Source organism: Trachemys scripta, chromosome 1, assembly GCF_013100865.1.
Source record: "Trachemys scripta elegans isolate TJP31775 chromosome 1, CAS_Tse_1.0, whole genome shotgun sequence".
Lineage (NCBI taxonomy): Eukaryota > Metazoa > Chordata > Testudines > Emydidae > Trachemys > Trachemys scripta.
This window is the reverse complement of record NC_048298.1, coordinates 250414877-250427873: the sequence shown is the minus strand read 5'-3', so window position 1 is coordinate 250427873 and position 12997 is coordinate 250414877. Positions and strand designations below refer to the sequence as shown.

General features: G+C 39.5%; 1 protein-coding gene across 2 annotated transcripts in view; it reads left to right on the top strand.

Annotated features, from left to right (window-relative positions):
• The window catches only part of IPO5 (importin 5), a gene marked incomplete at its 5' end in the record, with an annotated part of 84272 nt that extends 77922 nt beyond the window's left edge, over positions 1 to 6350 (top strand). Inside the window, 2 exon segments of one of the 2 annotated variants that reach the window (XM_034758232.1) lie at positions 2183 to 2324; positions 5599 to 6350. In XM_034758232.1, coding sequence (XP_034614123.1) covers positions 2183 to 2324; positions 5599 to 5685 — 229 coding nt within the window. 2 annotated transcript variants of the gene reach the window in all.
• Positions 6351 to 12997: the final 6647 nt, after the last annotated feature.

Sequence of the window (12997 nt, the reverse complement as noted above, 5' to 3'; positions counted from 1 at the left end):
TGACACAAATATTCAACAATTAGTTTGTAAGCATCTAGAGGATAAGTCATACCAAATCCATTTAATTCTTTTACGGGGTTAATGGCCTAGAAGTAGTGTTTCTCAACAACTGGTCCATGGACCAGTGCTAGTCCCTGAGGTCTCCCTGGCACAGTTTAGGAAGGCAGTAAGCCAGTCCCTGGCATCAAAAAGGTTGAGAAACACTGGCCTACAGGATGGGGGTGGGGAAGCAGTAGACATAATGTATCTTGATTTTTAGTAAGGCTTTCAATACAGTCCAATGTGACATTCTCATAAGCAAACTAGGGAAATGCACTCTAGATGAATTTACTAGATAACTGATTGAAAGACTGCACTCAGAGTATTATCAGTGGTTTGGTATCACATTGCTGTGGGGGGGGGGGGGAGCATATCTAGTGGGGTCCTGCAGGGGTCAGTCCTGGGGCCAGTACTAGTCAATATTTTCATTAATGACTTGAAGGGAAGGTTATATTTATAAAATTTGCCGATGACACCAAGCTGGGAGGGATTGCAAGCATTTTGGAGGACAGGATTAGAATTCAAAAGAACATTGATAAATTGAAGAATTGGTCTGAAATCAACAAGATGAAATTCAATAAAGACAAGGGCAAAGTACTATACTTAAGGAAAAATCAAATACACAACTACAAAATAGGGAATTAACAGGTAAGGTGGTAGTACTGCCGAAAAGAATCTGTTATAGTGGATCACAAATTTAATATGAGTCAACAGTGTGATTCAGTTGTGAAAAAGGCTGATATTCTGGGGTCTATTAAGAGGTGTGTTTGTAAGTAAGACGGTGGAGGTAATTGTCCCATTTGACTCGGCACTGGCGAGGCTTCAGTTGGAGTAGAGTGAGTTCTGGGTGTCACACTTTAGGAAAGATGTGGACAATTAGAATCCAGAGGAGAGCAACAAAAATGATGAAAAGTTTAGAAAACCAGACCTATAAGGAAAAGTTTTTAAAAAGAAAAGGGCTGGGCATGTATAGTATTGAGAAAAGAAGACTATGGGGGGCCCTGAGAACAGTCTTTAAATATGCTAAGGGCTGTTATAAAGAGGATGGTGATCAATTGTTTTCCATATCCACTGAAGGTAGGACAAGAAGTTATGGGTTTAATCTGCAGCAATGGAAATTTAGGTTGAAGATTAGGAAAAGCTTGCTAACTAAAGGGTAGTTAAGCACTGGAAAAGGCTTCCACGGGTGATTGTAGTACCACCGTTATTGGAGGTTTTTAAGAACATGTTGGACAAACCTGCCAGGGATGGCCTAGGCTTATTTGGTCCTGCCTAAGTGTAGGAGGTTGTTTGTTCCTCAGCGCAGGGGGCTGGACTCGAGGTCTCTTCCAGCCCTATGATTAGATCTTTCATTTTTGGTTTACAATCATAGAGCAGATTGTGATGGGAACTCATGGAGTATCTACAAGGATCAAATCTCATGATGCTTCGTATAAACCAGGGTTTGAAACCAAAATGGTACTGGTGGCATTGGTAGATATCCTGGTGATGGATAATTGGGTGCCCACGCTGATACTGTTAGACCTGTCAACTGCCTTCAATACCATTTGGGTCTGTCTTATTCTCCCTGACTTTTTTACATAACTCCCTTTAATCTTCTCAACTCCTTTGATTGACTAGCACTAACCCTTTTCATATTTCAAAGTCCTTGTATTATGGCATTCCTCACTCTATAGGAGGAATGGTTGGCTCTCCCTTTGGAGCCAGTCAATACCACTTTACATCAGTTCTGGGAGGGAGGGAGTAAATCAGTTTAAAATATACAAAGCCTTCCCTACCACAGTGCTCCAGTTCCTGCTTTTCCCAACATAACAGTATTAAACTTCCAACACACAGTGGGCTGGCTTGCTTTGCTGAAGCCTATCTAAGGCACATAACTTTTCTGATAGTGTAGTCCAACTTTATAAATAAGGAATGTTCAAATTAGCCAGATCTTAAAAAAATTACAAAAATAGAACTTCCTTCTAGAACAGGATGCATTTAATGATGCTGAATAACTTCAGGTATGAATGTGCAGTTCTAAAAATCGGGAATGTCTTGAAAAGCAGTCAACTTACATACACAAAATCTACATTTATCTTTTTAATTAGAATGCTAACACTGGCATATTTTGTAACATGTATACTTTTTTGATCTCCATCAGTAACAACCCAATTGTCCTTGGTCACAACAACTCTAATCTTCCCAGAATATTCAGTATAATTGCGGATGGTGAAATTCATGAAGCAATTAAGCATGAAGATCCATGTACTAAACGGTTGGCTAATGTTGTTCGTCAAGTGCAGGTGAATGCAAATTTATTTTGTTGTAAAGGGAATCGTTCTAGTTTGCTCTGTGAGATGCAGGAATTGTAAAACTAGTGTTCAGAACCTATTCTCTGTAATAAACATGATGCTGCAACCAGTGTTCATCCAAGAAGAAATATTCCAAATGGATTCCTAATATTAGATTATGCAAATTCAGTGCAGCAATCCAGATTAATCTTGATAACACTATGTAAGGTACTTGAACTAGAGGGTGTCTCTCTTTTTATGATCCATATAATTTTTGAAGCGTTCATAAAAAATGTAAACACTTGGAACAATTGCATGGTTTACCTTTTACATAACTCCCTTTAGCTTCCTTTACCTTTTCTCAGATTTGAACTACACTTCTTAATTTCTAAATATAAACTTTTGGATTTCATGCAAAATATATTAAAATGACCCAGAAGTTGGGCAGCTACAGGACAAGGGTACACAGGCTCATTCAAGAAGAATCTTGTAAATTCTATTTTGGAGGAGACTGAGTTGAGCTGAGCTGTCTGCTACCTCTACTATACAATGTCATTGACTGCATTGTGGGTTTCAATGGAAACTGCTTGTGTAAGGGCATTTTAAAAAAAAAAAAAAAAAAAAGCAAAACCTACAAATTAAGTAGTGCTATAAGATGGGGGTAATAGAAGGAGGGCAGTACTGAAATGTATTTATTTTAGGTTTTTTTAGATAATAGAAGCACCTCCTTCAAACTCTGGTTGACCTGTACAAAATATAAAATTCACATTAAATTAAGTCTCTGCCATCACCCCCAGCCATAAATCTTAATTATTCTATGCCAATAGCCTTGTCCAGCCCATCCTCAGATTGCAAAGATGAACTTTTTATTATAATAGAACTGATTGATGAAGCAAGGCTTTGAATGGAAGGCAGTTCTTCCACCTTCAGAATTATGGGGAAATAAAGTGGCCCTACTTTATCAAGAAATTGCATCTCTAAGTAAACTTGCAAAGTTGCTAGCTGCCCCCCTGTGGAAACTTGTGGAAGAGCAATGAACAGAGGTTACTCCCAGGGGAATTCTGCATACCAAAAAAAAAAATTCAGTGTACAATATTTTAATGTTTTGCATATTTTTTGTCAAAATAACACTATATATTCATGCCACTTTAAATTATTTTTTAAATAAATTACCAAATACCTGTCAGGAAGTATTCCTGTAACAATACAGATGATAAAGAAAATTCCCACCGGAGTAGAGTTAAAGAAACTCTACAACAACCCAGTTCCTCCGTCTCTGCCCCTTCCCCGCACCTGAGCCCAGCTGCGAGGCCAGACACCCTCATCCCCCCAGAGACCAGCCACAGGCCAGATGTTCACATGCCTCCAGAGCCCAGTCACAGGGCCCCCCCGATCTAGACACCCCACAGCCCCTCTCTCCCAAGAGCCTAGCTGCAGGGCCAGATACCTGCACCCATCCCCCCACAGAGCCCAGTCACTTGCGCGCGCGCGCACACACACACACACAGCCCAGGGATGCAGAGGGAGAAACAGCCTGATGCTGGGTCCTGGGCTTGTATGGAATTCCCTGCACACTGCCTCCTTCCTTCTGGGCATGCCAGGAACTGCAGCTGCTGGGAACTCTTCAGCTCCGTCCCTTTTGCCCCAGCAGTGTATTCTATTTGCGAGCTGGGCTCTGCTGGGTCCAGTGGCCCCCAGTGGCAGCCAGCAGCTCTGCAACACCAATTCTGTGAGGGGAGATGGGGGGGAAGAAATTGTGTGCAGAACATTAATTCTGTGCAACTTTCGCATTGTGCAGTGGCGCAGAATTCTCCCAGGAGTAAGAGGGACCTGTAGGCTGCTTGAGGCAATGATATCTGATTGAGAATGGCAATGTTAAAATTAAAAACTTCCCATTTATCTGGGAGTACTGCAGAACTTAAATGTCAGAATCTCATTGCCTATGGAAAATACCTAATGTACCAAAACTAATAAAATAAAGGCCTGTATTTATTTGTTAGATTGTCTTTAGAACACTGAATCTCACAGTACACCATGTCTTTGCATTTCTTTGTCATTGGACCCAATGGATCCTTTTTTAAATATGGTGTGAAAAGACTAAATTAAGACCTTCAATGTAGCACTGATGTTAAAATGTATCAAATGTAAATCTGTTAACTTTAACAGCTTGTTTAAAGACATTAAATGAGATTTTAAATAAGTAGCAAAAAGTCGCTGTAGAGATGTAAACCAGTTATCTGCAATAAATATCAGCTTGATCTCCTTTGCCATACTGAGACAAGTTTAGCCCCCTGCTTCAAATCCTCTGACTGCTGTGCTGAATAAATATTTCCTGCTTATTTGAGTGCCTTTATTTGGAAGGATTATGATACCTTCAAAATATATTTGATACCATTAAAATAAATCACCTTTGTGGTGACAAGCAAAATAGTGTGCTACACACCAGTGTGGAGATGAAAAATTATGGCTAAGGATACCACTGCTCTTCTGAAAGTACCATGTGATTTATCCATGGTTAGGCAGAATAAATAACCTGTTTATATCCCTATTCAAAAGAGAACAAATTGTCATGCTACTTTCCTTTAGAAGAATGAAGGGCTGCATCTAGCCTGCTATGATTTGTACTTTTTTAATTCTAGGGAGTCGCTAGGAATTTCAAACCAATTACTTAGGCCTTGTCTACATGCAGACTTGCACCAGTTTAACTAAATCGTTTTTAAAAAAAGCTTTTGTTAAGCTGATGCAAGTTTAAGTGTGGGCAAGGACGTTGTCTGTTCTCTTTGGCATAACCTAGAACAGGGAGGGGAAGGGGGGGGGGGGGGGGGGTTCACATCCAGCCTGCCAGATCATTTTATTTTGCCTGCCACAGTCCAGCTTGGGGCAGGAAGGAGATGGGGTGGGACAGTGCACATGTCCTGTGATGCTGCAGCGAGAGCCTTTGTGCCCAAGTGGGGAGCCAGATCCAGCACAGTGAGACAGAAGTAGTCATGGCAGGGTGAGTCCAGGCCAGGCTCCCTCCCAAACTCCCTCTAGGGCCTCCCACTACCCCTGGCGGTAGAGACCCTACATCTACATCTTCTCTTCTCCCCTCCCCTCCCCCAAAACCTCTCACTTGCCAAAGGGTTTTTGTGGCTCCTCTATTTACCTGTAAGTTGCCCATCCCTCTTCTAAAGTATATAGGCTCAATGGATGTTGACTTTGAAAGACTAATGAAAATAAATGGCTGACGTATGATTTCTAAGTCTATATTCAGTAAAGATACCTTTATTTTTCATTTGTTTTCCAGACCTCTGGAGGACTATGGACAGAATGCATATCACAGCTCAATGCAGACCAACAGGCAGCTATACAGGAGCTCCTGAACTCCGCTTGAAGGGCCTTAATTATCATCTGCAAGAAAACTAACTCCAAATAAACATTTACCCTATTGTTTAGGTTTCTTTGTTTTGTTTTTGAGCAAAAAAGAACTGTAGAGCGTGTAGGCCATTCTTTTGCAATCTACAGGCAGTGGCAGCACGAAGAAGCACTCTCTGAGTGGTGTTTAAATCAATTTCTATCCCACAACACTGAAGAAGCTCCCTGTAAACCCTACAATAGCACTGAAGAGTATTTTTCTAATGGTATAAGCCACCTGTATGATGGTGAAAAGGAGACAAGTTGAATTTTCTCATTAGATATAATGAATTAAAAAACAGCTTTAAGACCAGTTATTCCGCAGTAATGTACATTATAGCAGATAACATTTCTATACATCTAGTGTTAATTGTATTAATTGGAGTGAGTCTTTTTAGGGTAGAAAGTGCCCTTCTACTCAGCAAACCACTAGATCAAAAGATGAAAAATTGAAGACGAATGTCAAGCATGAAGACCTCATTGATGTCACTGTTTTCCAAAAAAGGCTTGTTTAGTGACTCAATGAGAAAAGCTGTTCAGCTTCCAGCCCTTGAATGTGAAGTGTCTTTGGCATGTCTGGCAGTATCTCATTCACTCCTCAATAAATTACATTCAAATACAATAAGAAGCTTGTGTAAAAGTTCAGTGCTGTGTGGTTCTTATTCATTCAATTTCCTCCTATGAAAAGATACAAGAACAAATGTTACAAGTCATAATTTTAAGATGTTTGAAATTTTCTGTACAATTTGTCTAACTCACACTTCATGCTTTCTTGTTTCTTAGATTTTAACCATTCAACTTTTTTTCTGATTCAAAGAACTACATACTGTGTAGAATTCAAATTTAGTGACATGAGCCTTGGGTACAGTGAGTTTACATATCTTTACCATAAGCTGTTTCATTTTCAGATCCAATTGCATATTTGTAATTTATGAAAAGTTAGCTAATATTGTTCCAGTTGCGGATGTACAACAGGTCTGTGATAGCCAAGCAAACTTTCAGTAATATTAAATTAAATACATGCAGTTACATTTGTGGAGCTATAATTGGTAGCCTATCCTGAAAGGAGAAAATTCGTGTATGAATGTTTTATTGGTTCATCTCGTACTAGCAATATATGGCTTGCTGTTTCAGATATACAGTTTTTCTAAAATCTTATTTCTAATTTAAACTTCAGTGTGAACACTTTGCAGTTTGTACTAACATTTTTATATAAATATTAAACTTCTGCTTAGATCAGAAAGCTAAGCTAAGAATTAAAGACTTTTCACTAAGTGATTTGCAGCAGTCTCTTAAAAGGTACTGTGTAAATGCATTAAGTGAAATGGAAGAGTACAAGTTTGATGCTTAACGAGAGAGGAAGAAAGCTGCCCTATATATTATGAATAAGGATACGATTTTGTCACAGATTTTGAGACTTTAACAGACTTCCATGACTTTCAGTTTCAGCTCTGGCTCGGGCAGTCAGTCCCCTGCAGCGGCAGGGCTCCGGCTTCCATGATTTATTGTTTGTTGCCAGTGTCCTGCCCAGGAATTTTAATAAAAATCCTTGTGCCAAAATCTTAACCTTAATTATAAAATCAATTTCTATTATGAAATAAGCCCTCAAACTGTTAAAACACAACTATACATCAAAATATAACCTGTTGTACCTGTGTAAGAAAATTCTACCCAAAATCAATGTTTAAAGTAGCTCCATTTTCATGGCAAAATTTGTCATTTCAATCCTGACTGAGAAGTCAATGATTTTTTTTGAAAACACAAATGACTAACCATGCTACTGCTAAGTGTGCAGATCTGCCTATGGACAGATAAAATTACTGGTTACAAACTACATATTCTATCAGAACCCTATTCTGTTTTTCTGTTGAGTATATAGTTTATGATGATCTCAATTTTCCTCATTAAATTTTTTTCATTTGAGTACTGCTCCAGTTACTTTTCAAGGAGTTCACACTGGAAAATGGACATGAGGGGATTTGCACCCATTGCTGTGGAAAATATTTCAGTAAATCTGTATCCAGTGTAGTTGTAGCCATGTCAGTCCCAGGATATTAGAGAGGCAAGGTATGTGAGGTAATATCTTTTATTGCACCAACTTCTGTTGGTGAGAGAGATGAGCTTTCAAGTCACACTGAGATCTGAATAAAAGCTCTGTGTGGCTCAAAAGCGTGTCTCTCTCTATCTCCATGAAAAGTTGGTCCGATAAAATATTATCTCGCTTACCTTGTCTTTCCTAGTAAATCTGATTTGTCTCAAAAGTACAAATATCTGGCTACAAAAATAGTCTTTGGTTATGTCGGTCTGGCCTTTGGTGTGTGTTCAGCATTTATTCATTTCTAGATTCTCAGTTCTTCCCACAATCTCAGACATTTGAGCTAAATCTCTTGTCAAATATTGGGTGCATTTCACAGTTGTCTGAGTGTCCAGGTTTGGAACATAACCCTTTTGTTCTTAAGCTACATTCTTTTTCTGGAAGTGCAAAAATCAGTGGTTAAGTACTTGTTCCCAGGCTATTCCATACTAACTTTAAAGCAGACTTTTCAAGCAGGAGTGAATAAAATCTTTTTTACCCATAAATAAGAGACCAAATTGTGAGTTTCAGGGAGTGTTTACTCCCACGCTCCTTTCTTTCCTTTCCCCCTCCCTATGATAGCAGAGCAGGCCAAGCAGAGTAAAAAGACCTCAGGAGTCTCACAAGGGGAGCTCTGCTGCAATTGCTTTCAGGTTGTTGACCCTCATTTTGTCAGGGCCAGGGGATTAGGCTAGAAAGCATGTGGTAGCTGCCACATCCGCCTGACATCAGCTTGATTTGGCCACAAGGACATCAAAACCCCTGCAACCCTTTTCCCATATCACTTCAGAAGTGAAAAGCTGATCATTCTCCTCCCATATACTTAAATTTTGTCTTGGTAACTATCCCTTAATATTCCTTCCTATTCCTTGGGTGAAGTCTTTAGGGAGGAGCAGGAAACTTTCAAAGTGAAAAAATTCAGTTCAGTCCTGGAATTTGAGAATCCTAGAACCCCCCAAAAATTGTCTTCTCCAAGCTCCGTATTCCCAAAGCAGGAAACGTAACAAATGTCAGTTACCAAGTATAATTCATCCATTTTCCCCCTGCAAATCTTGTTCTTGTGATGTAATGCATGAAGACCACAGATAAATAAGACTTTTTTTTTTTTTTGTACACCTGGAATTATTCCCAGTGCAAAATACAAGGGAAGTGAAGTCAAGTCATCTAAAATTATTTCAGATCCTTAAGTGGCAGAAGCAGGAAGCCCATGTAATGACAGGGTCTAGACACCAAGGTACTGACTGTGAATTCCAGTTTTTCAGGATGGCGAGTTGTACTTGAGCTCCACAATATGTAGTGGACATGGTCAAGGTCCAGGCATGTTTCAGAGCAACATGCTAGAGATAAGAGCAGTCAGTCTTGCCTTACTGACTTCCAGAATCTCCTGAGGAAGGAGCACTTCCTTATGCAGTCACAACAGAACAACTGTGGCATACATAAACCAGCAAGGGAATACAAAAAGTAGCAGCTTATCTGGCCTCCATCAGATGATCCACATAAGAGACTGATCACAAACAGGACTGGCTGAGTATCAAAAGACAATGCATAGTGGCTCTTGAACCAAGTTTTCCATTAATATCCTGTGAGCTAGGCTATCTCAGCTTGACCTATTTGTATCCAGTGAAAGCTCACTAGGGAAGACAAATCACTGGGAACAGATTCTGCTTCACAGATGGATTTTTGATAAGCAATTTAGTCATCATTCAGGTCACCCAAATTGCTCAAGAGCATGGTGTTAATCAGACCTATAGGTCTGCCACAGACTAAATCCATCTTTGCCTGCAGGATCCCAACTCAAGTTAGCTGAACTTCACAGCTATTGAGCAGTAAGCCCTAACCAAGTTAGCATACTTTTCCAAAGTAGTATGTAGCCTCCCACAGGCCTTCTACCCTTTTGGCCAACGCAAGAGTATGGACAAGATTCTCCTGCTGATGTCAAAATAAAAAGGTCCACCCTAAGGAGAGAGACAGTCCCGCTCTTCTGGATTTCTTACAGCTATGGCTAGGCCTAAGGATTTCCACTCTTGCATCTCAGTTTTGATGCTAACCAATATCAAATACAGCCTCATCCAAATATTTGGAAAATCAGCTAGTGATATCAAGGTTCCTTAGGGAAAAATTAATCCAAACTAACAGTGAACATGAAACCTGCCTACATTGCTACAAACTCTCACGATCCATCCAATTTGCATAGATAGAATCAATTTCCCTGTATTTCTTCTCCATAAAATATTCTTCCTGAGCCCAATCACAATAAGCAAGACGAGGCTCTGAAATCACTGCTTGTACCTTACTGAATAAGGTGGTACTTCATGCTCCAGAGACACTTATTACCATGGCCAGCTTTTCCTTCTACTTGAAAATAATTGCTTTGTTTTACCCAAAGCCTAAAGAGCTGGGGGGAGAAAAAAAATTCCAGAGCAGACTCTTGAGCAGAAAGGACATCAGCTACTACCAAGAAAATCTACAGTACCTGCCATTTGATCATGCAATAATTTTAAAAATAAACACCAGAGGCTTGACTGCTAATCCCCAGCAGTAGCATTTTTGGATAACTCTATTAATATCTCTCTATTGCTTGCTATGTTTCAGATTTGGGAATGTTTCACAATCAACAATGGAAAAAAGTCCAGTTTCCTTTCTGAGACTGACTTCTCTTGTCTGCCCCACTCAAGAAATGTATGTCTATCTCTTCAGAATCTATATACACCGCTACCTCGATATAACACGAATTCGGATATAATGTGGTAAAACAGTGCTCCGGGGAGGTGGGGCTGCGCACTCCGGTGGATCAAAGCAAGTTCAATATAACGCGGTTTCACCTATAACGCGGTAAGATTTTTTGGCTCCCGAGGACAGCATTATATCGAGGTAGAGGTGTATAATTAAATAACAAATAATAATCTTGAAGATGAAGAAGAAACAGTCTGAGAATTGTGGGTCTCCCAGAGGGGCTGGAAAAAGGGAGGCCTGTGGAATTTTTATCTCCCATGCTGCCAACGCTTGTGTGTCACTTCGTCAGAACTTAGATGTTGAAAGCCTACCTGCTCCCTTCCTATTGTCTATTTAGTTACCACTCATCCAGTGTTTGTATACAGCTTTGGAAGCACACACCAGGCAGATGCAAAATGAGCAAAACTGAGCTACCTTCTGTATATACAGGAAGAGGTGCAGCCCCAAAGTTTGAGCGTGGGGGAAGATCAATTCCAGAAAGACTGAGGTAACATTCTCCATTTTATTAGATAAGAGGTTTGATTCATTCAGTAAATGTACACCTGTAAAGTCATTCTTGTAACTCCCATTAGTGGTAGTGTCAAATCTCTAAAATGTAACACATTGATCTAGATAAGTGAATGTGAACTTTTAGTCTACAAAATTTAGAGTCATATGTACTTACACTAATCTGACAATTCCTTTTCGTATGGACAGATAAGGCAGAAAGCTTGGCTACAAATGTGAAAAATGGAAGAATACTGACAATGTATTGTTACATTTTAGTATATAAAAATTAAAGTTCTTATTGCAAAGTGATAAATATAGGGATATAAAATGACAACATGTAAAGGCATTACAAGTAGCTTACTATTGTTAAACAGCATGTAACATTTTGTAAGGTAGCTGTATTTCCAAGGAAAAGTAATCTTCTGGATCTGCTGTGCTTCACTAATTTGTAATGTTAGGGTTTACTAATGTCAGTCATTTTTCCAGGGCTTTGGAGCTGTGGTCCGGTTCCGCTCCAGCTCCAGGCAAAAACCTGCAGCTCCACTGCTCCCGAGCTGCTCCGGGCTCCGCTCCAAAGCCCTGATTACTGAAGTTTTGAAATTACCTTTGGATTAAGAAAACCACCACAAATACTAAAATTAAAGATGGCCAAACAGGTTTTTTTCCAAGGTATGACAGTGGAGAATAAGATCTCTTCACACACACCACACACACCCCCCCCACACCACCACCATCTTTCACTTACTCCCATTTGTCTGAACTTTTGGATTTATCAGAATTCCAAATCTATTTTCTCATCACCAAATCTTAGCACTAATCAAAGTAACTTTCCAGTTCAGCATTGGTAACATACTTAACTTAAAAACATTTAGGCATCTGGTGAATGTGGATGTTTGTGACTATTTTATATAATAGCTTAGCTTTGTTTAACATTTGATGCTGAAATTTAACAATACTGAGTTGACACAGTGCTTGGGCCAGATCCCTTGCCCATCTTAAATCCTGTTTGTGTTGCACCCACCAGTGCAAGGGTACTCAAAGGTGCCTTGAGGCCGCAGCTGAGGATTGATTTCCTTTGCAGAATCCTCTTGGCTCCTCTGGCTTAGGTGAGTATGATGCCAGTTGGAAGAGTGGCTCCTTGGGGACTCACTATCCACTGGTACAAATCAAAGCTGCCCTGAGGCTATTCTAATTGGCGACGGGCCACTTCAGATATGAAGTGCCACCTGATGCTGATCTGGTGTACCTGCAGTCTAGCTGCTTGTCTAATGCAATGACCAGATTCCTTTGCGGACAAGACAAAAAAAAAAAAGTACTAAATCCCTTCTCTTTTAATGTCCCTTTTTAAAATATGTACGTTTTCTAACCAGTGACTGAAATGTTTTAATACTGGCCACCTTAGTGCATTCTTCACAAAATTTCACCTAAAGCCAGTATGCTGTGTGATGTTACATGCTGTAATAGAGTTAACATAACAGTTCACTATTCAGTTCAGATACCAATTTTAAAACTTTCTTTATGAAATTTTCAACAAAACTTTGAATAAAAGTGAGATACATGAGTATTAAAAACTTCAAATGGGGAATATTTCAGCAGTATCCACACTTGTCTGAATTACCATAACTAAAACCATCCATTTTCACAAGTTCATGGTGAACCAAATATCCCATATCAATGTTTTATCTTTTTTGAAATGGCAATGAAGTTCTTAAAAATAATTAAAATGCAAAACCACCTGTTGGGAAGCTAATATCTCTGAAATAAGCAAAATAATAAACTTGCCTTAGTCAAGATTAAACTAGCAATGCCTGTTCCAAGACAGAGCATGGATATTCTGGAAAGTTTCAGATGGTTACATTTTACTTCTCTGCTAGACAAGTATAGTTCCTTCTGGCCAGTAGATGGAGATAATACAATTGAACATTAGACTTGTCACTTGTATTTAAAAAGCTTGCTAGTTCAGTCCCTGGCTTGTGTCCATTCAGAATGGAAAAGG